Source organism: Camelina sativa, chromosome 11 (genome assembly GCF_000633955.1).
Source record: "Camelina sativa cultivar DH55 chromosome 11, Cs, whole genome shotgun sequence".
Lineage (NCBI taxonomy): Eukaryota > Viridiplantae > Streptophyta > Magnoliopsida > Brassicales > Brassicaceae > Camelina > Camelina sativa.
Genome location: NC_025695.1, coordinates 42,519,545 through 42,544,861, shown reverse-complemented (window position 1 = coordinate 42,544,861; position 25,317 = coordinate 42,519,545). Strand labels below are relative to the sequence as shown.

The 25,317-nt window shown below is 35.4% G+C and overlaps 4 protein-coding genes and 2 long non-coding RNA genes across 9 annotated transcripts; 1 reads left to right on the top strand and 5 right to left on the bottom strand.

Annotated features, from left to right (window-relative positions):
* Nucleotides 1,255-3,139, top strand: LOC104726012 (septum-promoting GTP-binding protein 1). Of its 2 annotated transcripts, none has more exons than XR_757999.1 (6): nt 1,255-1,674; nt 1,777-1,894; nt 2,024-2,123; nt 2,233-2,272; nt 2,635-2,714; nt 2,837-3,017. XR_757999.1 is itself a non-coding variant. In XM_010444762.1 (6 exons), the coding sequence occupies exons 1-6, from the start codon at nt 1,339-1,341 to the stop codon at nt 3,005-3,007; spliced, it is 849 nt and encodes a 282-aa protein (XP_010443064.1). In that variant the 5' UTR covers nt 1,255-1,338; the 3' UTR covers nt 3,008-3,139. The 2 variants fall into 2 exon arrangements, 1 of the variants encoding a protein (XP_010443064.1); XM_010444762.1 differs by having other exon boundaries at nt 2,631-2,714; nt 2,837-3,139.
* Nucleotides 3,248-6,523, bottom strand: LOC104726011 (cytochrome b561, DM13 and DOMON domain-containing protein At5g54830-like). Its single transcript, XM_010444761.2, has 2 exons — nt 6,320-6,523; nt 3,248-6,226 (listed from the first exon to the last, which is right to left on the bottom strand). Exon 2 carries the CDS (start codon nt 6,183-6,185, stop codon nt 3,453-3,455), a length of 2,733 nt encoding a protein of 910 aa, XP_010443063.1. The 5' UTR covers nt 6,186-6,226; nt 6,320-6,523; the 3' UTR covers nt 3,248-3,452.
* Nucleotides 11,527-12,410, bottom strand: LOC104726007. 2 transcript variants are annotated; one of them, XM_019233185.1, is made up of 2 exons: nt 12,256-12,410; nt 11,527-12,071 (listed from the first exon to the last, which is right to left on the bottom strand). In XM_019233185.1, the coding sequence occupies exons 1-2, from the start codon at nt 12,359-12,361 to the stop codon at nt 11,773-11,775; spliced, it is 405 nt and encodes a 134-aa protein (XP_019088730.1). In that variant the 5' UTR covers nt 12,362-12,410; the 3' UTR covers nt 11,527-11,772. The 2 variants fall into 2 exon arrangements, with proteins under 2 accessions (XP_019088730.1, XP_019088729.1); XM_019233184.1 differs by having other exon boundaries at nt 11,527-12,080; nt 12,256-12,409.
* LOC104726008 lies at nt 13,956-14,811 on the bottom strand. Its single transcript, XR_757996.1, has 2 exons — nt 14,590-14,811; nt 13,956-14,496 (listed from the first exon to the last, which is right to left on the bottom strand). It is a non-coding gene; the product is annotated as an uncharacterized LOC104726008 (long non-coding RNA).
* Nucleotides 21,038-21,712, bottom strand: LOC104726009. Its single transcript, XR_757997.2, has 2 exons — nt 21,558-21,712; nt 21,038-21,345 (listed from the first exon to the last, which is right to left on the bottom strand). It is a non-coding gene; the product is annotated as an uncharacterized LOC104726009 (long non-coding RNA).
* On the bottom strand, nt 23,456-24,339 carry LOC104726010. 2 transcript variants are annotated; one of them, XM_019233183.1, is made up of 2 exons: nt 24,185-24,339; nt 23,456-24,000 (listed from the first exon to the last, which is right to left on the bottom strand). In XM_019233183.1, exons 1-2 carry the CDS (start codon nt 24,288-24,290, stop codon nt 23,702-23,704), a joined length of 405 nt encoding a protein of 134 aa, XP_019088728.1. In that variant the 5' UTR covers nt 24,291-24,339; the 3' UTR covers nt 23,456-23,701. The 2 variants fall into 2 exon arrangements, with proteins under 2 accessions (XP_019088728.1, XP_019088727.1); XM_019233182.1 differs by having other exon boundaries at nt 23,456-24,009; nt 24,185-24,338.

Sequence of the window (25,317 nt, the reverse complement as noted above, 5' to 3'; positions counted from 1 at the left end):
GATTCTTTCTACATTTCCAAACAAAATATACGTCTGAGACAATCATATAATATATCAAATTGTTTAAGAAAAATGTCCAAGATACACAGCAAAAGCTTTAACTATATCATGGTTTCGAAATACGTATAAGACTCTCATCAAATCCTATGTATATATCGACGTATAATAAACATGAAAACTATAGAAATATTGCTGAGAAAATTAAGGTCTAGAAGTGTTAATAAAAAGAAGCAGCGAGACGGACAGACAAGCCGACAACGGATTCTTCTATTGTGCGTGTGTTTGAAATGTCCCTATTTAGTAACTACAAAGCTATGACATTAATATTTTGATTTTCTAATCATAAATTTTTAGATTCTATTGATCTTGATAGTCAATATAATTAATTTCTTACGAATTGATTGATGTGGCTGTATCATTATTTGTTCATAAACAAACATGTATTCAAATTTACATAAATGTTAATTAGATTGGAAGTAAATAATGAAAACCCAAAAAAAAAAAAACTGTTGAACCCCTCGTGTAGGTAGTCTTCTAGAGATTAATAAATAGAAAGTAGTGAACGTGACATAGATCCAACCAACGTGAAGTACATCGATGGTCGACCACATATGTTTTATTTACTTATGTCATTCTTTACGAAACTACTTTTTCTGCCCATTCAAAATAAAAGACAAAAAAAAAAAAAAAAATTGTTTCCTTCAACAGAACGTTTCTCAAGATTCTCGTGCTTTGTGTTTCAAATGGAGTTACCATTTGGAAACGGCTTTATCTTCTTCGACAACAGTCCATTTAAATGTAACGTTTTGTTTTTTCTATTCACATATATACAGTACATTTGAATAGTTAATCAAATGACAAAACATTGTAGGAACACATAATATAGATGAATAATATTCAAATAAGAACAAACTATAGGACAATACTATCGATAAAGATTAATTTTTGACGAATAATCAAATGTTGACAAAAGAACAAAAGAACAAAAGATGATGGAACAATCAAATGATATAACTAGTGAGCAGTGACACGTACACTTGGGGTTTACTCCATGGGTAGATGTTTAGCTCGTGAATTGACTATATTACCCTTCCATCACAACACGCAAAGAACTTAAAAGTTAAATCCGAAAGGCACAAAACGTATCATATTAGGGGTAGTTTCGGTGTTTCACGAGAAGACGGGTCAACTACCAATTTCATATAACCGATAACTTCCAAATACAGTGTGTAACATAAAAGCAAAGCGAAAAAAAGAAGAAGATGTGAGCTTGTGAAAGCCAAAAAAAAGAAAAGAAAAGAAAAGAAGATCACATCTCTCTGTCTCTCTGTTTCATTAATGGCCGAGAAAATCAATGAGATCGCCGGAAAGATGACTCCTTTCTGCCGGAAAATAGTTCACGTGAACATAAAATGGAGAGTCATCGAGAAGGTATCAGTCTTCGGAGATTTTTTTAGGTTTCTTTGGAGAAAAGTCGTTTCTTGTTCAAGTATCATCGAAAAACCTATTTTTTACCGTCGAATCGTTCACCGGATTTCTTCCACCTCCGACGAAACGACGACCGAACCTACTGTTTCTTCCGGTAGAAGGTTTGGTTCAAGTTCGGATTCAAATTTGGTTAGTCTCAAGATCAGCTTATTAGGCGATTGTCAAACAGGGAAAACTTCTTTTGTAGTAAGTATGGAATCTTGTTGTTAAACTTTAGTTACTGTTTTATCATATTAATTAATTAACTTATTAACTCTCGTATGTTTTTTCTTTATTTATATTTTTAAGATAAAGTATGTTGGAGATGAGAATCAAGGGTTCTTGGAGATGACGGGTTTGAATTTGATGGACAAAACGTTTTATGTTCAAGGAGTTACAATTTCGTTTAGCATTTGGGATGTAGGAGGTGAGTCTTTCATCAGATTTATATTTATTTAAATAAAAGATTTATGGATTGGTGGATAATTAGTGAGGAGGAGTGTGTTGGCAAATACTTTTTGTTAATTAGGAGATTATATAAAAATGATCATTGTAGGTGATGAAAGGAGGTCAAAAGATCATATACCAATAGCTTGTAAAGACGCAGTAGCAATCTTGTTCATGTTTGATCTAACCAGTCGATCCACTCTTAACAGGTTTACTAATTTCTTCATAAATTTTCTATTAAAAAAAAGGTAATCGATTTTTTTTTTTGTTTGTTAACTCTGACATTTTTGTCCTGTTTTGTTTTGTTTTGTTTTGCAGTGTCTTCGGGTGGTATAGCCAAGCAAGAAAGTGGAACACGGTACGTTTAATTATATTTTTGTTTAATAGAGATCCTTTGATCCATCTTTTTATGTTTTTGGTTGTTTTTTTTTGTTTTTGTCTCTTTACTTTAGAAAGTAACAAAAACCAAATTCGATTTGAGTTGTACCATACATCTATCCCACGATGTCAATTTTGAATTAAAAAAAATTAATACTTCTAAGAACTAGAAAAAGTTTTCGTTACCCATATTTTTTGTTTGTTTTGTTTGCTTTAGTGTCGACCGACTATTTTTTTATTAGTTGAAATGCTTAATGCTTTATACAATTTTTGGAATCTGATTCCAACGTAATGCTTTTCTCTAAAGGTATTTTATTATTTTGTTTTCTTTGTATCAGACAGCCATTCCAATTCTAATAGGAACAAAATTTGATGATTTCGTTCGTCTCCCACCTAATCTTCAGTGGACCATTGTCACTCAGGTATACCAATCATATAACTTAATCAATTTAGAGACCCTTTTCATATTTTACGTTTTCATGATGATAAATGGATTTTTGGGATAACTAATTAATTTATTTTGGTTTTATTTGATATATATTAGGCAAGAGCATACGCGAAGGTGATGAAGGCATCATTGTTCTTTTCAAGTGCTACACACAACATAAATGTGAACAAGATCTTCAAATTCATTTTGGCTAAACTTTTTAATTTGCCTTGGAAGATCGACAGAAATTTAACCTTAGGTGAACCCATTATCGACTATGATTCCTAAATTAGTCTAGCTACTACCATTTGTTTCTTTCTTTTTTAAATTATTGACCACTTTTGTACATAAATTATTAAAAATTAGTTGAACGTAAATCGTCTATACAAAGGTATAGTTGAAAAATAGTGTTAATTTTAAGCATTTTCATGCAAAACTTGTAAAACAAACTGTTACCAACCATGAAACCGACAATTTCAAACAAACCGAAGCTGAACACTAAAGAGTGAAAGGCTCGAGCCAAGAAAATACTCAAAACTGATTTCTGTAGTATATATATGACTCAAATCTGCTCAAAGGTATACAATTCTGATGCATAGATACAATATATCGACCGTTGCATTTATAAGTAAAAGACAAAAAAAACTCCTCTTGCTTCTTTTTTTTTTTTACTTGTTCGGTAATGTAAAAAGATAAAACAAAAAAGAATCTGAAAAAAAAAAAGTAGTTACTATTATTTCAACGGCTCTAACTGAATCTCCATCCTCCCTCCATTTCTATCATCATCATCTTTATCTCTGAAACCACCTCTTGAGTCTATTAGATCAATCGAATCATCTTCTTCAACATTCCCCAATACCCAATTCCCTCTACTCAGATTCCTCGCTCTTATCCTTCCTCGTTCCCTGTACTCCAAATACGCAACAGTAACCACACAAAGGAAGACCCATAGACCAAGAGCCAAGTTTAGCCCGTCTATGTTCTCCGCTCCATTCCTTTCTCCCAGATGTTTCATTCCAGTGAAAAGCGCAACAACTCCAACTACAACAGCTGATTGACCGACGATCGAATGAGAATACTCCCATATTAACCGTTTCGAAGAGATTAGTTCTTCTTGAGCAGGTTTCGCAGGCCTTAGCCAAGCGTTCACGGGCTGTGCGCAAGCTAAAACTATGGCTGTGAAACCAAACTTGACGTGCGTTGAACTGAAGCTAAACCCGTTAAGCTCAGCTACTGCAAAGAGGAGGCCGAGGAAGACAATGGCTAGTCCAGAACATTGAAGGTACATATGTATCTTGAACCAGCCATCACCTTTGATGTGTTTCAAGTATCTAGCGGATAATATCCCTCCGGGAAGTAGGATTCCCCAAGCAAGGAACATCATGAATCCATGAACCCCTAGGACTGGTCTTAGATCTTGATCCGCTTCTGCTGATCCACGTGTTAACATAACACGGACAGGTCTCTGACTTGTAACCGAGTGCATGTTTCTCTCGGTCAACTGACCATCTGTCCATTTAGCACCCATTGCCCATATCACTTTCAGAGGAGTTGTGGGATCGATCATATTCTTACATTCTGGTCTATCTCGATGACTGCATGATGGTTTTAAGGGACGTGTAAACTCCAGTGTGATGATTCCTTCTTCGGATTTGCATCTCACGTATGTCATATTTTCAGTTGTAGGATGCACTGAGGAAGCGGATGCTCCATCAATCCAGTAAGTATTTACATGCCCTGTTCCGTTTCTATCAAACCAGCCAACATAAGCATAGCTGTTTGCCATTTCGCTACCGAAACCAATTGCAAGATACCCACTTTTCTTCTCACCGCGAGCTGCAATAGATATCGAATCCCCTACTATAGTCCAAAAGAACTTAACTTGCTGATCATCTAGATTAACACTGTTGTTGTACATATCAGAAAGTCCCCCGTCAACAACCTGAACCTTCCACCCCATTTTCTCTTGAAAAATCGAGTGGTAATAGAGTTCGTCAGGTGTATTTCTATTAGGAGCCCAAACCAGCTCCGACGGACTCGCCAGTACTCCATGAGTTTCTTGCCCACCAGCATAGATTGTCTCAGTTCTGTTCCTTAAAGAAGCATTCCCACCAAGAAAATCTGAAGTTATGTAGAAAGAAACGTCGTGTCCTGCTTCTATTGAAAACTTCACAGGAACCCCTCTTTCCACTTTCAACACAGGCGCTTCTTTCTTGTTGATATACAGAACCTTGGAAGGATTTGGAGGATTCGGATAATGCACAGATGGTCCAGCTGTGACAATAAGAGGTGCATTGGCATCAGCAATGATCACATCTTGATCATACTTGTTGTCTGCATCCAATGGTCCCAAACATTCATCCACATGATCCGAAAGATTAAGCGAGAAATGCCCAAAGTTTTCTGATTCCACACCGCCGTGGTTCACTGGGAGATAGTAAGGATTAATAACATCTGGTGGTTTTATCACCCCAAGTGCCCAAATAACCGTAAGGTTCCTAGTTGAATTCACAGGAAAATCAAACTTATTATCGCTATCATTCAACGGTCTCCTATACCTAACAAACGAAACTCCATCTATCCTATGTCCGTAAACAAGTTTTGTGTTGTTCACCGAAGAACCAACTGAATCTGACCCTTCATACACAGTGTCAGGACAAACCCCAGAAGCTGTACCTTCCTTCACAGAGCAAACACTAGACTCCGTGATATAAAAATCATCAGCAAAAGGGAAGCCATCCTCTCTAATCCCAGTAACCACAACATCAGCATCCAACATCAGGTTCGATGTAGAGTTCGGCTTAGCCCAACCAAACGCCATGTAGTTCAGTAAACCAGTTGTAGCCTCAAGACCAATATCAACATAACCTTTCTCTGCATTCAAACTCCACCTAAGCCTATACTTATCAGAAAGCTTCTTACAATTATCAAACATGGTAGGAGCCTTAAAGGGCTCGCTGCTGTTATTCGATTTCCCCTGAGCAACATCTTTGCTCTCTGAAGGAGGTGGTTCAGCTTTTGAAGAAGTAGTATCTGACTCAGTCCCATTAGAGAGCAGAACATGACCAAAATCAGAAGCAGTAGGTAAATCCCAAACCGAAACCACTCCTAACTTATCCCAAGTAACATTACCAAACAACTTAACGATAAAAGACGAGTTTTTGAATGTTTGATTAAGCTTCTGATCAGAGATAACGAAGCCGTCATTAGTCATATTCTCGAAACCAGCACTCCTTGCACCCCACCAATGAACATCAGAACCAGAGAGCATATCGAAACGAGAAACCCTAAACGAACAATCATCAACAACAGTGAAAACCCCACGAAGCTGGTGCTGTAACATCTTGATCTCAGACTCGTGCCCAACCAATGAGCTCGTATTGGAGCATTCTTCTCCAATTGCAGAGAAGAGGAAGAAACCCAACAGCACGAGAGACCTTAGAAAAATTGGTCTTTGATCGCACATGGTTGTTGGGTTTTGTTCAAATTAACAAACTAAACCCAGATCTGCAAACACAGCATATATAACTCAACTCGTTGAAGCTTCTGATCTGGAAAATCAAAATCACAAATTGCGATCAAAAACTTTAGATTTCATACCTTAGATTTGATAAACAGATCTTCCAAATCATGAATGGGTTCCTGCAGATTTGAAGAAAGATCCGTGCTTTCGATTTCAATCTGAGGTTAAAGTTTCGATTTTTTTTTTTCTTTCTTCTGGTAACCAAAACAGCTTTAAGGATCTCGCGAATGTGGTTTTCGCTTTATGGGTTGAGATTTTAAATTGACTAATGTGGTTTTTTAAGTAAACTTTTTCTTTTTATATATTATGATGCTTTTGTTGAGAACCATTTCGACTACAAATATGGTCATTTAACCAAAATAAAGCTTTTTTCGTTACGTACACATGTACTGCAAATTTATCACTATTAATCTCTACAAAAAAAAAATCTTTTTTAAATTTTCTTTACTTCTCCTTTTTTTTACAACTCTTTTATATACGAGTACTAGTAATTGACCCACGCTATGTGCGGTAATTAGATTAAGGTGTATTCTAGGTTTTGTTATGTATATTATTTTTTTGGTTACGTAAATTCATCTTTACGTTTGTTTTTTATTTGATTTTGGTTGCTTATGTTGTTTTGTTGGTTATTTTTTATAAAAATAGGTTTTGCATTAAGTATAATTTAGGTTGCTGTTTATTTTTAAAAAAATTGAGATCATCTTGTATGTTTTTAATGCTTTTTAAAAAAATTATAATTAGAAGTTAATATTGTGTAGTTGAAGTTGTTGTTTGGCTGTAGTTGTTAGTTGTTATTAATTTATTATTATTTGTCATTTTGTGGTTAGATTGTTATATAATATTTTCATATGTATTTTGTAAACTGTTGGAGTAGTTTTTTTTTTGTCAATGTTTTAGTGTTTAGAGTGAAAAAGGTTGTGGATTTTATTAAGAAAAAAAATAAAATCAATAACTTACATTTCTTTTTTTGGGCTATTTTTCTTTGTTTCAGTCGGGCCCAATTTCTCTGTAAGGCTTATAATGTGTTGGTCTATTGGATTATTATTTGTATGTTATTGAGGTTGGAATGGATTTGTTCTTTTTCAAAATTCGATGTCCTCGTGAACGGATAGGAGAAGAGCAATGTTTGCGATCTAGAGGACAATATGAGTATTGAACTTATTTTTTTGATGCTCGTAATCATTTTTTTAGTCATCTCTTTCGTAATCGTTTTCCCTTGAATATTCATTTTTTTATTGGGGTTTGCGTATTTGGTTGATTCCCACTCGCTTCGCATCTGTAGGGGGATATTTGGTTATCCCCTTGTTGATTTCGTTAAAGGTATATGTGAATTGGGTTGCAGATTTGTTTATATGAAAATGTGATGGGTTCCTTAGATTTCCTAATTAAGTTGTGAGTTGTTTTTGTGTTCTTAGTTGTAATTTTTTTTTTCTGTTTGTCCTCTGAGTGATTTTTTCGATTCGATGTGAGTTGTGTTTTGGGAAAAATTAATTTTCTTGTTTATCTTGCTGTAATTTTATAAAGTCCGGGTTGTTTTTTTGTTGGCTCGGTTTTCTTTTTCATATAATTTAGTGTTACGGTTATCAGATTGTGGCATTCCTATTTTTGAATCTCTTTAGTTTATTAAAGGTGTGTTCATCTCTTTGCTTCTTTGTCTTTGGTGATTGATTTGTGAAGTGCTGCCAGTGGTTGGTGTGAAGCGTATTGAAAAGGGGGAATCTATTAGCTTAAAAGGGGAGTTGCTTCTTGCGAATTCAATGTCGGACACAATATATATTGCCCCATCACGTAGCGAGTTTTCGAAGTTTGAAAGGTGGGTCACATTGATCGACCCTTGGATGACACAACTCTAGAGAAAAACTTCAAATTAGATAGAGTTATAAAAAACGAATAAATGAAAAGTCTAGTTAAGATGGAAACAATCTTCTCATCAATGAGTAGGAAGTCGACGCCCATGAGTTGGCCTCCTTTTTTGACATTGCGATCAGGCCAGTGACGAAGCATTCTTTCGACGATCTGCTGGTGAAGGCATCCAACTTTGAGATTTTTGAATGAAACGGCCGGGGAATCCATGTTAGTGAGGAGAAATTAAAGAGACGAAGAAAAATATATGAAACATGAAATTGGAGAAGAAGACATTATATAGGACTTACACCAATTAAAGATAGAGTAGTGGGTCTTGAATTGAAAGAGCGAGCATTGAACGAGATGAATTACAGTAATAGAGAAAAACGTTACAATGGAGATGGAAGAGAGAGAAGACAGCGAAAGGGTGTTGAGGAGTGGAGAACATTTATTTCAAAAATAACCATTAGGTGAACCAGGATGAAAGAATGAGAAGGGCAGGGACGCTTCAGGTCCACAACAGACGACAGCGCTGTGGAGTATCGTGGAAAGAGGTTTTATTCCGCGGGCCAAAAAAACATGGCTTAGTGGATAATGTCGCAAAATTGGGAAAATGAATTGAGCTTTTACAGAAATGTGATAGAAATAAATAATAACTGCTTAGTTGGTAATGTCAAAAATATGGACTTATTTCGAAAATATGGACTTATTAAAAAGAGGGATTTGCTGAGGTGGCAACATCAGAAGTTAGGAAACTGAACTTTATATATATAGATATTCAAAGTAGCGCGGGATTGGTGTTATTTTTTTTGTTTAAAATGAAATATATTTTAAGGGATGAATGGATATTATATATATATGATACAATTACACCATATAATTAACATAGTAATTTATATGGGACATAATTATGGCCTCCTTTTTGTTTTCTATTTCAACCAAATTAATTTATCTATTAACCAATTTAAACCGAACATAATAATTATATGACTATTGTTTGCTATCATTTATTTTTGTGTAAGTAGTTTTCTACAATCTTTATTGCCTTTCCAAATTTATTGCTACTTCTAATGCAAACTAATTATATTTTCAATACTTTTGGCATCACATTCTTTTATTTTATAATTAAATATTTTTTGGGGTGCATTTTCATTGTTTTTAGAATATTTTTCATCAGGTTTTAGAAATAAAAATTGTAAACCATATCTTATAATTATGTTTATGGATAGTATCCAACAGAATGAAAATATTGATTTTTTTTTTCATGTTTATTTTTGTAATACAAACCATATTTTCAATATACTAATATTTTTTTTTGCCTACAATATGAAGTGCATTTGTTAACTTTGTAAGATAAAAATATTAGAACATTACCATGTTTACAACACTAAGGAACTGGTATGGAACTTCATTTATATTTGTTTTCTTCAGTTAAGAAGTTGTTATTTACATATATTTATTAATTATGTTGATAAGAATTATTTAGATTTTTATAGTTAAAATATGATAAATTTGTGTTGCGTCGGTACGATCGTATGGTTGCATGATGTATTTGCTTTATCGCTTTCATGTTAATCTTTCAGATTCTTGGCCATAGAGTATAATTCATGTATTTTTATAGATAATCTCCAGGCTATAAAGTATTCTCTGTTCTTTATTTTACTTTATTGACAACTTAAGAATGCAGAAATTGTGCCTGCATTACCAGAGAACTAACTTTTAATATAAGATGTTTTTACTTGCTTTCTTCTTAATCTAACCAAATAAAAACTAATGTAAACCTGCAAATCTGTTATTACCTTCACGTTTCATGTGCGTTTTCTGAGTATGTATTAACCCATTGACAACAAAGTCTCGTGTAGTTGATTAAAGGCTTTGAAATCTTGTTATCCCCTGAAGCAGCATATGTTACATGCATAAGAAAATGGTCTAACTAAACTTTTTTTCGCGAGAAAGACTTTGGAACTGCTATGTTTTTAGCTTGTATTAAGTTTCAAAAATAAAAATAAAGTGTGCTCTTTTAAACATATATATATTCAGAGTTCAGACGAAACGAACCATGAAACCAAAGCTAATTACGTTATGGCTATTGTCATCTTCTGTGTGCATCTAGAGTAAAGACGTCTCTCAAGTCTCAACTACCAGTTGATTGATAACCTTTAACGTGGAACAGTGTTAGAAGAAAAATGAAACGTTAACCGTTTCAGAAAATAAAAGCAGACAAATAATAGGATCATGATAAATCACCTAAACTGATTAAAATAAGCAAGTGTGGCTGATTGAACCAATAAACTCTCGTTGAAATTGTTTGTCCCGTATTGGTAAACTAAGTCTTTGAACCTTGCTTTCAGTTGAGGCTTGAGGGCTTTGAGCTTTAGTGCTGCTGAGAAAGTTCTATATATCATTATAGAAAATATATGACGACACTTTTTGTTTTTATCTTTATACTTATTCTCATGCAATTAGACGAAGTCAGTGAGAATTATGGTGTATGACTTAGATTTATGCAATAACAAGAAAGATCCCTAATTTTTTTTTAAAAAAGATCTTACCACGAACTCTTGTGTGCTTGAGAATTCGGCGTCTGAACATCATCATATCATCCAAAAACCAAAACTTCTCCAACACCTAAGAGAGACACTGAAATCCAGAAAACATTAATTAAGATTGTTGATCAACCTCCAACCCAATGCTTCTCCATGAGCTAGAGAGACAACAAAACAGTAAGCATGAGAAAATAGGACGTGAATTTAAAAAGCCCATAAACTGAAGAGGAAGCAAGAAGAAGAAAGGCCATATCTTTTTACATGTGGTCTTCCAGCGTAGAAAAATTGCACGTAGAAGTTATAACTAAAGGTGAGATTAGTGAAGTCGTAATTATCTGGTGGGATTTAAATTGAGAAACCAGGAAGCCACAGGAGATGAGAGAAGCTTGAAACGGAGATCATGGCCATGTGGGGAGACAATGGGTTTTGAGGCTAACGTTTCATATGCTTAGCGGATTTATTTTTTTTTTATTTTTTTTGCAAGATGTCGCTTGGTTAATTTCTAGCTGTTAATTGTTGCATTAAGAAAGAATTAGATGATGTGGCATGCTCTAAGATGAATTTGGAGTTTGCTGAGGTGGCTGCACAAGAGGAGAGGAAAAGGTAACTTTATATATATAGATATATTCCCTAATTTTATTTCATTTTTTTTTTTTTGGTAAAAGGTGAAATTTTATTTCATTGTTCATTCTTGATTTCTACGATATTTTCTTTTCACAGTTTCTATAATAAATCCGATCGGTGGAATACAAATGACAGTGTAAACTTCTTTCTCAATATTGTGTTTGTCTGAGATGGAGGATTTCTATTGCCAAAGTGTTGAGAAATGTTTGAATGATCCAACGTAAGTAAGTCTTTATCAAAAAAAAGATCCAACGTAAGTAAAGAGGGTCTTGAACACAAAAGGAAACACAAGTTTTATTTATTATAGCAACGCCGGAGCGGTTCGGAAAAACTGTAAAATATGACAAACACATGCATAGATAAAACAAGGACAGAAACCACAAACCAAATGAAACCACAATATAAGAAATTAAACATGCACGCACACACACGCATTCAAAGCTAGAGTGAGGTCAATGACCAGGTCCTTGTGTGCCTTTGAAAGTCCTGTGGAACGGAGGAGATTTATGGAAATGTCAGACATGACCAGGACGACAAATTTTGGCTTTGGGGTATGTTTTACATATAAGGGCGTGACAATACTTGGGGTTTTTTTTACAGTAAGCGCGACATTTGGGGTCTTTTAGACATTTACGGACGAGCTGATCGGCAGGATCAATGCGGCCTTTCAAAGGCATGTGAGGCGGAGGAGGTATATGGATATCTGGGATATGGATATCACCACGACAAATGGGGAATATATGAGGACATGATTTTATTATACGGCGGAAAATCCCACTGCCAAAACCACTAGGATGGTAAATCTCTTCTGCACCTGCACCACCTAAAAAGCATTACATTATATATTACATGAGTCAATGTTTGATCACTTTAGTGCTCATTTGTTTATTCAAATACGGATTAGTTCCAACACAACTGCAAATAATAAAAACCTAACTAATAACGCAAAATGATACTAATTGATGACCTCGTAACATCTAAAAGACCAAAAGACTCACTTTGTTTCTTGACTTCCTCTTGTGCGCCAAGGGCTTTATCCATATGCGGAAACACAAGAAGAATAAGGAGAAAGAGAACCATGGAAGAGACCATAGAAGATGTCATCTTAAATTCTTAATATTACCTTATTTTGCTTATTAGTGTCGCTCATGCTTATGCGTTTATATAGGCTAGGGAGGTGGCAGTAAAGAAATTTACAGATATGGTGGGGATAATATAGAAAGGCTAAAAGACAAAGAAGATGAAGAAGTATGTGGACAGTCTAGCGAGCGACTTAAAGCTTATAGTCATCGACGACTTAGTTGTGTGTCACTTATGAGTCTCCAAGTTTTGGTATTATTATTCGGTGAAAAGTCTTCAATGGCCAATTAGCCATGCATGTGTCTGGTTTGTGGGTCTCGTACTGCATTGCACTGGATTCTCTTCAGGTTACTTACTTCCTTACATATTTCTACTATCCTATATTTACTTCATGGTTATATTCTGTTAATCCGTACAAAATAATGAAAACAAAAATGGATTATACGTTAAAAAAAGTTAAAAAAGAAGTTTAAAACCATGCAACCAGCCACCACCAAAACCCTTCACCTCAACGACTTTAAGCGTCCTTTCCAAACACTATAGACTAATTTGATATAGCCAATATTTACTTGGGTCAATCTCAACCGGTAACAAAAGCGTCTGCACATTTTAAATCAATCCATTAAACCCAATCATTACTCTTTTGACATCTTGATTTACTGTGTGTTTTAACAATAACAAGATCTATATATTGTAGTAACTTAATTTATTACCTTCATAATTGGTCTTGGAGGAACCATTTAAAACTTGAGAGATTCCAAATCCGGACAGTTATTAAAGTACCTAATCCCTACAAACTCATATGGATGCAGACTCGTCTTCAACTGTTTAACACCAGATGTTGCAACTTTATCCTCCACATTTTGGAATTTGGACCATCTTTCTCCCCCGAAAAAAAAACAAAAACGTAAGTAAAGGTCTGATCAGTGATCATGAGTGTGTAAGATGTTAGATATGTAGAGTGATTTTGTATATACCTGGAGGAAATATGAACAGACAGTTAAAGTCTTAGCATAAGAGAGATGTCGTTACAAGATGTGCAAGGATTTCTCCGGTTCCAATAGTATATGTCGTCTCCAAATCAAAATCTAAGTCTTCTTGCATCTGCATGCTCGTTAACTCTCAATAAGTAAAAAGTAAGGAACTATTCCAGAATACTTGAAGATTACTGCTTTTGGTATATCAAATTTACAAACCGGCTCAGCGATCAATCGCAGTCTTTAGAGACTAATTCTCTTAACTAAACGTTTTGGGTTTTCACCCAAAACCATTTCTTCATCTCCAAGACTCGCACAGTTTATGAATCTCAAACTCTCAAGAGACGGAAACTTGGAAAGCAAGGTAGTGACTTCAGAGATCTGAAGCCAACCGATTGTGAAGCTTATTAGCGCAGAGTCGAGTTCTTGAATCTTGTCGAGTTGTTTCCACAAGCGTATAGTTTTAGTGACTCAATGTTCGTTTGATTGTAAACACAAATCGGGTAAATTGATCAAAAATTGATGATTTTCGTCTAGGTCCCTTCGAAGTATGAGCCATGATGAGTTTTTTGAAAATCATAGAAATTTTAATTTCGAAAATCATAGAAGAATTGTATTAAAGATATATAAAAACGAAGATGTATATAAAATCTTAATATTACTCAATAATTCTTTATTATCTATGGTTCACATAGATGACCAAGTCCTCATTGTTTCCAAGAAGTTCAAATTATTTGGAAAATCAACCAAACAGAGAACAACATCATTAAATGGGACAAATAAACAACCCACTACTACTGAGAAGTCTTGATCATAGGCTCTGCAACTCTTCGAGGATCGTGTACAAGAACCTGCACATCCCCTGAAATATTCTGTAACATCTTGGCTCCATCATGTGCCTCCATCCTCTGGCATTCCGCCATATCATTACGCACGTAAAGCTCCATTCTTTCTAGTACAGGCCTATGCGCACGTCCGGGACAACGCCTACGTCCCGACGAAGCTGGTGCTGTAACATCTTGAACTCAGACTCGTGCCCAACCAATGAGCTCGTATTGGAGCATTCTTCTCCAATTGCAGAGAAGAGGAAGAAACCCAACAGCACGAGAGACCTTAGAAAAATTGGTCTTTGATCGCACATGGTTGTTGGGTTTTGTTCAAATTAACAAACCAAACCCAGATCTGCAAACACAGCATATATAACTCAACTCGTTGAAGCTTCTGATTTGGAAAATCAAAATCACAAATTGCGATCAAAAACTTTAGATTTTATACCTTAGATTTGATAAACAGATCTTCGAAATCATGAATGGGTTCCTGCAGATTTGAAGAAAGATCCGTGCTTTCGATTTCAATCTGAGAGTTAAAGTTTCGATTTTTTTTTTCTTTTCTTCTTCTGATAACCAAAACAGCTTCAAAAGGACGGTAATGTGTGTGTGTGGTTTCGCTTTATGAGTTAAGATTTTAAATTGACGGTAATGTGTGTGTGTTTTTTTTTTTTTTTTTAAGTTAAGCTTTTTAATATTATGATGCTTTTGTTGAATCATTTCGACTACAAATATGGTAATTTAACCAAAAAATGACTTTTTTGGTTGCGTACACATGTAATGCAGATTTTTTTTTCTTTTTTTCTCAACATCAACTTAAGCATTTACCAATGGGGTTCTTACAATGTCTACATCCACTACATTAGGAGGTACATCCAACTTCCAAATATGTTGGTATATCACATCCAAACTTGGATGGCTCACCCACTGAGGTTGTCTTTTCTAGTTTAACACGTTTGTTTGGACCCAATATCCGAACTTGACACTATAATGACCAGATCTCGTATATTCCCATGCATAGGCATCTCTTGTGTTGCCACCTCCGGGCCTAATCGCCTCGACTGCTCTTTGATCCTCTTCATCGCATATTAGAGCCACCAAGTCTCTATTCCACTCCCTCCCACTTGGATCAAGGAGATCTTTTACTGTTTTAAGAGAGGACACTGATCTGTGAAGATAGGGTGGGATCATTCTCACCATTTTTAAAGTTCTAGCTGGCTTGACCGATAATCACTGGTGTTGCCAAATATTAACATCCTAACCATTCCCAATCACATCTCTTGCTCCTTGTTTAACTAGATCCTGGACGACATGAATGCTTCGCTAAGCAAAGGAGGGTCTTGTTCCCAAAGGAGCGTTCAGGGGGTCTGTTTTGCGAAAATATCAACTTTTATACACCCTCACAAGTAAGGAGTTCTGGTGAGTAACCATTCGCCACAGTTGCTTCCCCAAAAAGGCTAAATTAAAAGCTTCTATGTCCCTAAAGCCCAACCCCCCTACTGAATTTGGTTTACACAGAGCGTCCCATGAACACCAGTGCATGCCTTTAGATTTTTGGTTATTTCGCCACCAAAACTCAGACATTACAGAAACCAACTGTTGACAAACTGAAATAGGGAGCTTAAAACATGACATCGTGTGGGTGGGTAAAGCCATTGCTACTGCTTTTAAGAGTACCTCCTTTCCTCCCGGGATAGAAATTTGGATTGCCATCCACTCACTTTAGAACCCTTGAAAGATTTTGGCAAACCCAGATAAATTCTTTCCCCACCTTCTTGACTGATCCCCAATCTCTGTTTTATACATTCACACGCCTCCAGAGAAATGAGTTTTCCAAAGTACACACTTGATTTCTGATAATTGACTCGCTGACCAGATGGTATACTATATTCATCAATTATGCTCACGACTTGGTCCAATTCTTCCATCACTCTCAGCCTTCTGGAACATCTTAACCAACAATTCTGTGCAGATAACAAAGAGATAAGAAGAAAGTGGATCTCCTTGTCTCAACCCTCTTGATGGCTTGATATCCCCATAGGGAGTGCCATTGATAAGTACCTGGTACTGCACACTGCTGACACACTCCATCAACATTCTTATCCAATGTTCAGCGAAGCCCAAAGTTCTCATCGCATCCTCAAGGAAGGTCCATTCTACTATGTCGTACGCTTTAGAAATGCCGGTCTTGATAGCTATGAACTCCTCAGCAGTTTTATTGTTTGAGCTTAATTCATGCAACAGTTCATGAGCTACCAAAATTTTGTCCGTAATGAGCCTTCCTTTAACAACTGCTGCCTGGGTTTCTGAAATAATATCGGGGAGCCACCGTTTCAAACGTTTTGCCAAAAGCTTGCTTATGATCTTGTAAGCAACATTACACAGACTGATTGGTCTGAACTCTTCTAGTGTCACTCCCTTCATCTTATTTGGAATCAGACATATATTAGTCTTATTAAGATTCAGCTCCAATTTCCCATTGTCAAAAAAGCTCTTCACCATTGTAATGATATCATTCCTTATGCACTCCCAGAACTGCTGAAAAAAATAGCCTGTCATACCATATGGACCTGGACACTTACTCGGGTTGATATCAAACACCGCTGCTCTGACCTCTTCTGCCGATACAGGAGCTAGAAGTATGTCATTCATCTCACTGGTAACATGAGGCATTATCTCAGGCAGAATTCTTAGTCTGTGGCCTACTTCCTCATAGGTAAAGAGCTTCTGGAAATACTTTTCAGCTACTCTACCAAAGTCTGCATCCGCAAACCATTCCTTTCCATTATCGTCCATTAGAACTTGGATACGGTTTTGAGCCCTTCTGTTTTTTGTTGCTGCATGAAAGAACTTGGTGTTCTTGTCACCATTGTTTAACCATGTGGATCTACTCTTCTGATGCCAAAAGGTTTCTTCTTGCATATACTCTTTATTCATTTCCCTTTTGAGGCGTCTCATTTCATCTACTAAGTCAGATTGTCAATCTGATAATGGAGGTCTTGGATTCGTAGGGCAGAATTAGGCTTTGAATGTCTCTTCCATTTTGAGATCTCTTTTCGGCACAAACCAATCTTTGCCACTACTGAACCTCCTGTCTCATAGCCTCTAAGGACCAGAACTGATTGACAAGGTTAACAAAACCTTCCCGTTGGATCCATCGCTTATCGTATTTGAACTCAGCCCATTTTTTCCAGTTTTCTCCCATCAACGAGTTTAGGAGAGGACTGTGATCCGTGCTAACCTTTTGGAGGTAGTTAGCTTGACCTTGGGGAAAAAGCTCAGACCACTCTTGGTTTGCAACTGCCATGTCAAGCCTACACTAAACCAGCTCATCATTCTTGTTCCCAAACCAGGAGAATTGATACCCTTTATGTTTTATCTCCAAAGGCCACACGCCTGCAACATCTGTTTAAACTCAGAGCATGTTGCTACCTCTCTCTCACGTCCCCCTAACTTTTCCGATGGATCCACCAATTCATTAAAATCCCCAATTAGCATCCATGGCCCTTTCCTCTCTATACCAATCCTGGTGAGTCTTTCCCAAACTCCTCCTCTAGCCCCTCTGACTGGATCTCCATAGAACCTTTTATCCTGCCACCTTACTTGAGTGTCTATGATCCTCTTGTCTGAATGTAGGACTTTAATCTCCACTGAATCTCTCCACATGATTGCCAATCCTCCACTCTTCCCTTCTGGTTCCACCGTGTGTAAATCAACGTAACCCAAATGACCAACTACATTTTCCAGATAACTTCTCCTATTTTTGGTCTCGAAGAGGAATATAACTTCTGGGAGATATTGACCACATATCTCCCTAAGATGTCGAACTGTAGGGGTATTCCCCACCCCATGACAGTTCCATCTTAATATTCTCATGATGACTTCGAAGGGTTGGAATTAACCATCAACCCTTCTTTCATCAAAGAACCACTGGCACCATCAGATAAATGATCTGAAGAGTTCCTATGGTGTGCTGCTACCGAATAAGCAGAATGGTACGAACCATGACCAACCTCTTGCACAGAATGATTCGTTGGGACTGAAATCTCTTGAGATTTTGAAACGGATGGAGTTGAGCTTGACCCTAAACGGATGGAGGCTGCTTATTTTCACCCATCTCCATACGAATTTCCGAAATTTTACTTCCTTCCCTTTCCCCACTATTGGACTTTTCACCACTGCTTCCCAGTCTTTTAAAAACCGATGGGGTACGACCTTCCTGCTCAGTTGGGTCTGTTCTTGCCTTTTTTGCTTGACGCTCCCCACTCCCGCTTTGCCTTCATGTTTTGGGGGTGATAGTCACTGTAGCTACTTCCAAATTATCTCCTGATCCCCTCTTTGGATTATCAACAACTCTCTCCTTAGGTCTCCATTCCTGTTTAGAGGCACCTTCCTTCCCTTTCCTCCCTAACTCTCCCCTGACCTTTTCTGTATTCCAATGCAATCTGTCCATCACAGTGGATCCCTTAATGTAAGGTTCTGATCAGAATTTTAAAAACTAAGATTTTATATCCATGTAGACAATAAAATTATTTTTAATAACTAGATTTCGAAGATTGTATTAAGATTTCAAATTATGATTCTCCTATCATATTTCTTTTATTTTATTTACAAATTGTTTGGCATTTTCATATAATACTTATGATTAAAAAATATGCAGAATTTTTTCTGCATATGTTGTGATTTGAATTTTTAAAAACGAAGATATATTACTCTTTTTTGAATGTAAAAGATGTATTACTCAATCTATAGAAAAAATATTTGTTTTAATTTTCACATTGGCGGGTTGGTAAAACTAAATTTATATAGTTGATAAATTAATAAATTTTATTTGCTCACAATCTTAATACTATTAAAATTACTACTTCATATTTCACAAATTATTGATGCAACTACAACAAACAAACAATATAAAACTGTAATATACATCAAAAATTAAAATATTATAATATTCTAAAATAATTAATATTAAAAAAGACATATATAAATTTATAGAAAAACTAAAAATAAATATATCTTAAAAAAACAATTTTTAATTTTTTTAAAAAATATGACAATAATTTTATTATTATATTATAATTTTTTTTAAAATGTTGACCTGTGCTTTAAGCACGGGATATCCCCTAATGGTATGTTAAATATATGATACATATCAATGTATATACTATCTAGTATATACTATCATCTTAAAAGTTTATGATAACAAGAAAATAAATAACAAACAAAATATTGAGAAAGTTTCTATTATACTAAAAGGGAAAATAAAAATTAGAACTGACTTTTTCTCAGTATTACATTTACATTGCCATTTATTATCACCATTTCTCATTATTTCTAACTACACTGTCATTTCTACTTTATATCATCAAAAAAGAAAACTATTTCACCGATCAGATTCAATATATAATATATAGAAACTATAAAACGAAAATTTCGAAGAAAGAAATCAAGAATGAAACATATACAAAATTAAGGCATATAAAGACAAAAGTAAGTGACAAGCAAAAAAATAAAATAAAAAATATTGAGATTGATAGTGATAAATCTGCATTACATACATATCCAAAAACAATCCTAAAAAATTATGTGGCGGTTAGGGTTCCTTGGTTTGAGCTCCGGAGAGACGAATGTTAGATCTACTCTGCTACAACCCTAGTTTCATTCAGCTGGTGATTTGTTAGTCATTTAGCTGCTTCTAAGTGTGTATACTAGATCTGGTACGAGCGACAAGGTTTTCCTTCTACTGAGCTTAGTGGTGTTGAATCGGGTCTTGAGAAGATGAATTGTCCGCGAAAGCAAAAAGAGTTATCGCTCATGGATGAGCTAAGAGATCTGGATCTGTTGGGTGAAGGGGAATTTGTCAACATTCCTGATTTGGGGAATGAGGATCTTATCGAGGAGAACTCCATGAGTATTATAGTCAGATGCTTGAATCCGACATTGCATAAGGTGGGAGGACTGGTGAAAGCGCTTCCCCCGATCTGGGGTTTGTAAGACAGGATATGAGGCAGAGGAGTGGGAGATGATAGGGTCCAATTATTCTTTGAGAAGGAAGGGGATCTTCATCATGTTCTTCATAGGGGCCCGTGGTTCGTGAATGGGTGTATTTTATCACTCCATCAATGGAAACCAAACCCGGGACCAGAGTTTCTAAACAACATCCTGTTTTGAATTAGGATAAAGGGTCTTCCGGTTCACCTCCTTAAGAAGAAAGCTGTTGAAGGCATTATTGGAGACATGGGAAAGATTGAATCAGTGGAGTTACATGCCAAAAACTCTTCTTCGGTGGAGTATGTGAGAGCAAGAGTCTGGATCCCAGCAGATGATTTTCTACAGTTCTGTAGAGTGGCAAATTTTGCCTCGGGAGAGAGAGTGCCTGTTGAACTGACCTACAAAAAACTCCTAAAGGTGTGCCTCCTCTGCAAAAGACTGACGCATGATAAATCCATTTGTCCTGAGGGGTGTATTGAAACAATAATTTTGGAGGATTTGATGAGATTTAGGAAATTTGGAATTTTGATAGATTTTAGGGAAGTTGATATGATTTACAGTAAAATTCTTTCAAATCCCACCTAAAACCATGAGATTTGGATTTCTGTATTTTTAACTAAACAAATCCTCTCAAATCCTCCAGAATCCATAAAACTTATTAAAATCCAAATCCACAAACTGTTTTGAATAACAGTGGATTTTAAAGTATATTTTTAAATCATCAGTTGAATAACAGTGGATTTCATGAGACTTTTTAAAATCTATGATTGAATAACATATGATTTATAACTTTTATACAAATCAATTAAAATGTCAAGTTGATAGCGTGTCTGAGATGGATTTCTAGTGGCAAGTGTTGAGAAATGTTTCAACGATGACGATCCAACGTAAATAGATAGGCGGTCTTGAACACAAAAGGAAATACAAATTTTATTTATTATAGCGGCGCGGTTCGATAAAACTGTAAAATATGACAAACACATGCATAGATAAACAAGGACAAAAACTACAAAGCAAACCACAATGTAAGAAATCCACACACATATTCGAAGCTAGACTGAGGTCAATGACCAGGTCCGTCATCCGTGTGTGCCTTTAAATTTCCTGTGGGGAGGAGGAGAAGGTGTATGGAAATGGAAATGTGGGATATGACCATGACAAATGGGGCTTGAACATCTCGGAAAACCATCAGGATGGTAAGTATCTTCTCCACCTACACTACCCAAAAAGCATTACATTATATCTTACAGTGTTACTGTTTGATCATTTTAGTGCTCATTTGTCTATCCAAATGCGGATAAATTTCAAAACTCAAACCAAAATGAGGATTAAACACAACTAAATGATAAAAACCTAACTAATAACGGAAAAAATACTAATTAATGAGTAATGACCTCGTAACATCTAAAAGACCAAAAGACTCACTTTGTTTCTTGACTTCCTCTTGTGCGCCAAGGGCTTTATCCATATGCGGAAACACAAGAAGAATAAGGAGAAAGAGAACCATGGAAGAGACCATAGAAGATGTCATCTTAAATTCTTAATATTACCTTATTTTGCTTATTAGTGTCGCTCATGCTTATGCGTTTATATAGGCTAGGGAGGTGGCAGTAAAGAAATTTACAGATATGGTGGGGATAATATAGAAAGGCTAAAAGACAAAGAAGATGAAGAAGTATGTGGACAGTCTAGCGAGCGACTTAAAGCTTATAGTCATCGACGACTTAGTTGTGTGTCACTTATGAGTCTCCAAGTTTTGGTATTATTATTCGGTGAAAAGTCTTCAATGGCCAATTAGCCATGCATGTGTCTGGTTTGTGGGTCTCGTACTGCATTGCACTGGATTCTCTTCAGGTTACTTACTTCCTTACATATTTCTACTATCCTATATTTACTTCATGGTTATATTCTGTTAATCCGTACAAAATAATGAAAACAAAAATGGATTATACGTTAAAAAAAGTTAAAAAAGAAGTTTAAAACCATGCAACCAGCCACCACCAAAACCCTTCACCTCAACGACTTTAAGCGTCCTTTCCAAACACTATAGACTAATTTGATATAGCCAATATTTACTTGGGTCAATCTCAACCGGTAACAAAAGCGTCTGCACATTTTAAATCAATCCATTAAACCCAATCATTACTCTTTTGACATCTTGCTTTACTGTGTGTTTTAACAATAACAAGATCTATATATTGTAGTAACTTAATTTATTACCTTCATAATTGGTCTTGGAGGAACCATTTAAAACGTGAGAGATTCCAAATCCGGACAGTTATTAAAGTACCTAATCCCTACAAACTCATATGGATGCAGACTCGTCTTCAACTGTTTAACAGATGTTGCAACTTTATCCTCCACATTTTGGAATTTGGACCATCTTTCTCCCCCGAAAAAAAAACAAAAACGTAAGTAAAGGTCTGATCAGTGATCATGAGTGTGTAAGATGTTAGATATGTAGAGTGATTTTGTATATACCTGGAGGAAATATGAACAGACAGTTAAAGTCTTAGCATAAGAGAGATGTCGTTACAAGATGTGCAAGGATTTCTCCGGTTCCAATAGTATATGTCGTCTCCAAATCAAAATCTAAGTCTTCTTGCATTTGCATGCTCGTTAACTCTCAATAAGTAAAAAGTAAGGAACTATTCCAGAATACTTGAAGATTACTGCTTTTGGTATATCAAATTTACAAACCGGTTCAGCGATCAATCGCAGTCTTTAGAGACTAATTCTCTTAACTAAACGTTTCGGGTTTTCACCCAAAACCATTTCTTCATCTCCAAGACTCGCACAGTTTATGAATCTCAAACTCTCAAGAGACGGAAACTTGGAAAGCAAGGTAGTGACTTCAAAGATCTGAAGCCAACCGATTGTGAAGCTTCTTAGCGCAGAGTCGAGTTCTTGAATCTTGTCGAGTTGATTCCACAAGCTGTTAATTGTTGCATTAAGAAAGAATTAGATGATGTGGCATGCTCTAAGATGAATTTGGAGTTTGCTGAGGTGGCTGCACAAAAACGAGAGGAAAAGATAACTTTATATATATAGATATATTCCCTAATTTTATTTCATTGTTTTTTTTTTGGTAAAAGGTGAAATTTTATTTCATTGTTCATTCTTGATTTCTACGATATTTTCTTTTCACAGTTTCTATAATAAATCCGATCGGTGGAATACAAATGACAGTGTAAACTTCTTTCTCAATATTGTGTTTGTCTGAGATGGAGGATTTCTATTGCCAAAGTGTTGAGAAATGTTTGAATGATCCAACGTAAGTAAGTCTTTATCAAAAAAAAGATCCAACGTAAGTAAAGAGGGTCTTGAACACAAAAGGAAACACAAGTTTTATTTATTATAGCAACGCCGGAGCGGTTCGGAAAAACTGTAAAATATGACAAACACATGCATAGATAAAACAAGGACAGAAACCACAAACCAAATGAAACCACAATATAAGAAATTAAACATGCACGCACACACACGCATTCAAAGCTAGAGTGAGGTCAATGACCAGGTCCTTGTGTGCCTTTGAAAGTCCTGTGGAACGGAGGAGATTTATGGAAATGTCAGACATGACCAGGACGACAAATTTTGGCTTTGGGGTATGTTTTACATATAAGGGCGTGACAATACTTGGGGTTTTTTTTACAGTAAGCGCGACATTTGGGGTCTTTTAGACATTTACGGACGAGCTGATCGGCAGGATCAATGCGGCCTTTCAAAGGCATGTGAGGCGGAGGAGGTATATGGATATCTGGGATATGGATATCACCACGACAAATGGGGAATATATGAGGACATGATTTTATTATACGGCGGAAAATCCCACTGCCAAAACCACTAGGATGGTAAATCTCTTCTGCACCTGCACCACCTAAAAAGCATTACATTATATATTACATGAGTCAATGTTTGATCATTTTAGTGCTCATTTGTTTATTCAAATACGGATTAGTTCCAACACAACTGCAAATAATAAAAACCTAACTAATAACGCAAAATGATACTAATTGATGACCTCGTAACATCTAAAAGACCAAAAGACTCACTTTGTTTCTTGACTTCCTCTTGTGCGCCAAGGGCTTTATCCATATGCGGAAACACAAGAAGAATAAGGAGAAAGAGAACCATGGAAGAGACCATAGAAGATGTCATCTTAAATTCTTAATATTACCTTATTTTGCTTATTAGTGTCGCTCATGCTTATGCGTTTATATAGGCTAGGGAGGTGGCAGTAAAGAAATTTACAGATATGGTGGGGATAATATAGAAAGGCTAAAAGACAAAGAAGATGAAGAAGTATGTGGACAGTCTAGCGAGAGACTTAAAGCTTATAGTCATCGACGACTTAGTTGTGTGTCACTTATGAGTCTCGAAGTTTTGGTATTATTATTCGGTGAAAAGTCTTCAATGGCCAATTAGCCATGCATTGGATTCTCTTCATGTTACTTATTTCCTTACCTATTTTTTTTTTTTTGTGCAAACATTTCCTTACCTATTTCTAATATCATATTTTTTACTTCATGGTTAGATTCTGTTAATATGTACAAAATAATGAAAACAAATTCGGATTATATGTACGTGAAAAAAAAGAGTTTAAAACCAAAAAATTAACATTTACTATATTATTTTTTTCATTCTAATTTGTTTGCAATTAAATAAAATGTTCAATTATCTTGACTTTGGCGACTCTTTGTTAAGGTAACAAGTAACCCATTTGGAAACGCGCCAAGCAAACACTTCTTATTCAATCTTATATAAAAACTCTCACTACAAAAAAATGATGGTTTTACATCATTTATTTCATTTGTTTGTATCATGTTTAAATGATGTTAAAATAATTTGCATCACTTAAACAAATAATTTACATTTTGTTGATGCAAATAATTTGTATCATTTAAAATAAATATTTGTTTCAATTACAGAATTGATGCTCATTTACATCACTTATAAAAAATGTTGCAAGTCTTACATCATTTTTACTAAATTGATATAAAATATTTATATCATTTATCAAAACTAATGTAAAATATTTATACTATTTTTATAAGCATGATGTTAAAATTAATATTATAATAAATTATATGAAAATATTTTTCTGTAGTAAAATATTTAATTATTTATTTTTTCAATCATATTTGTTTATATATTATGAGAATTTGTTAAAAATACACTTTTTGAT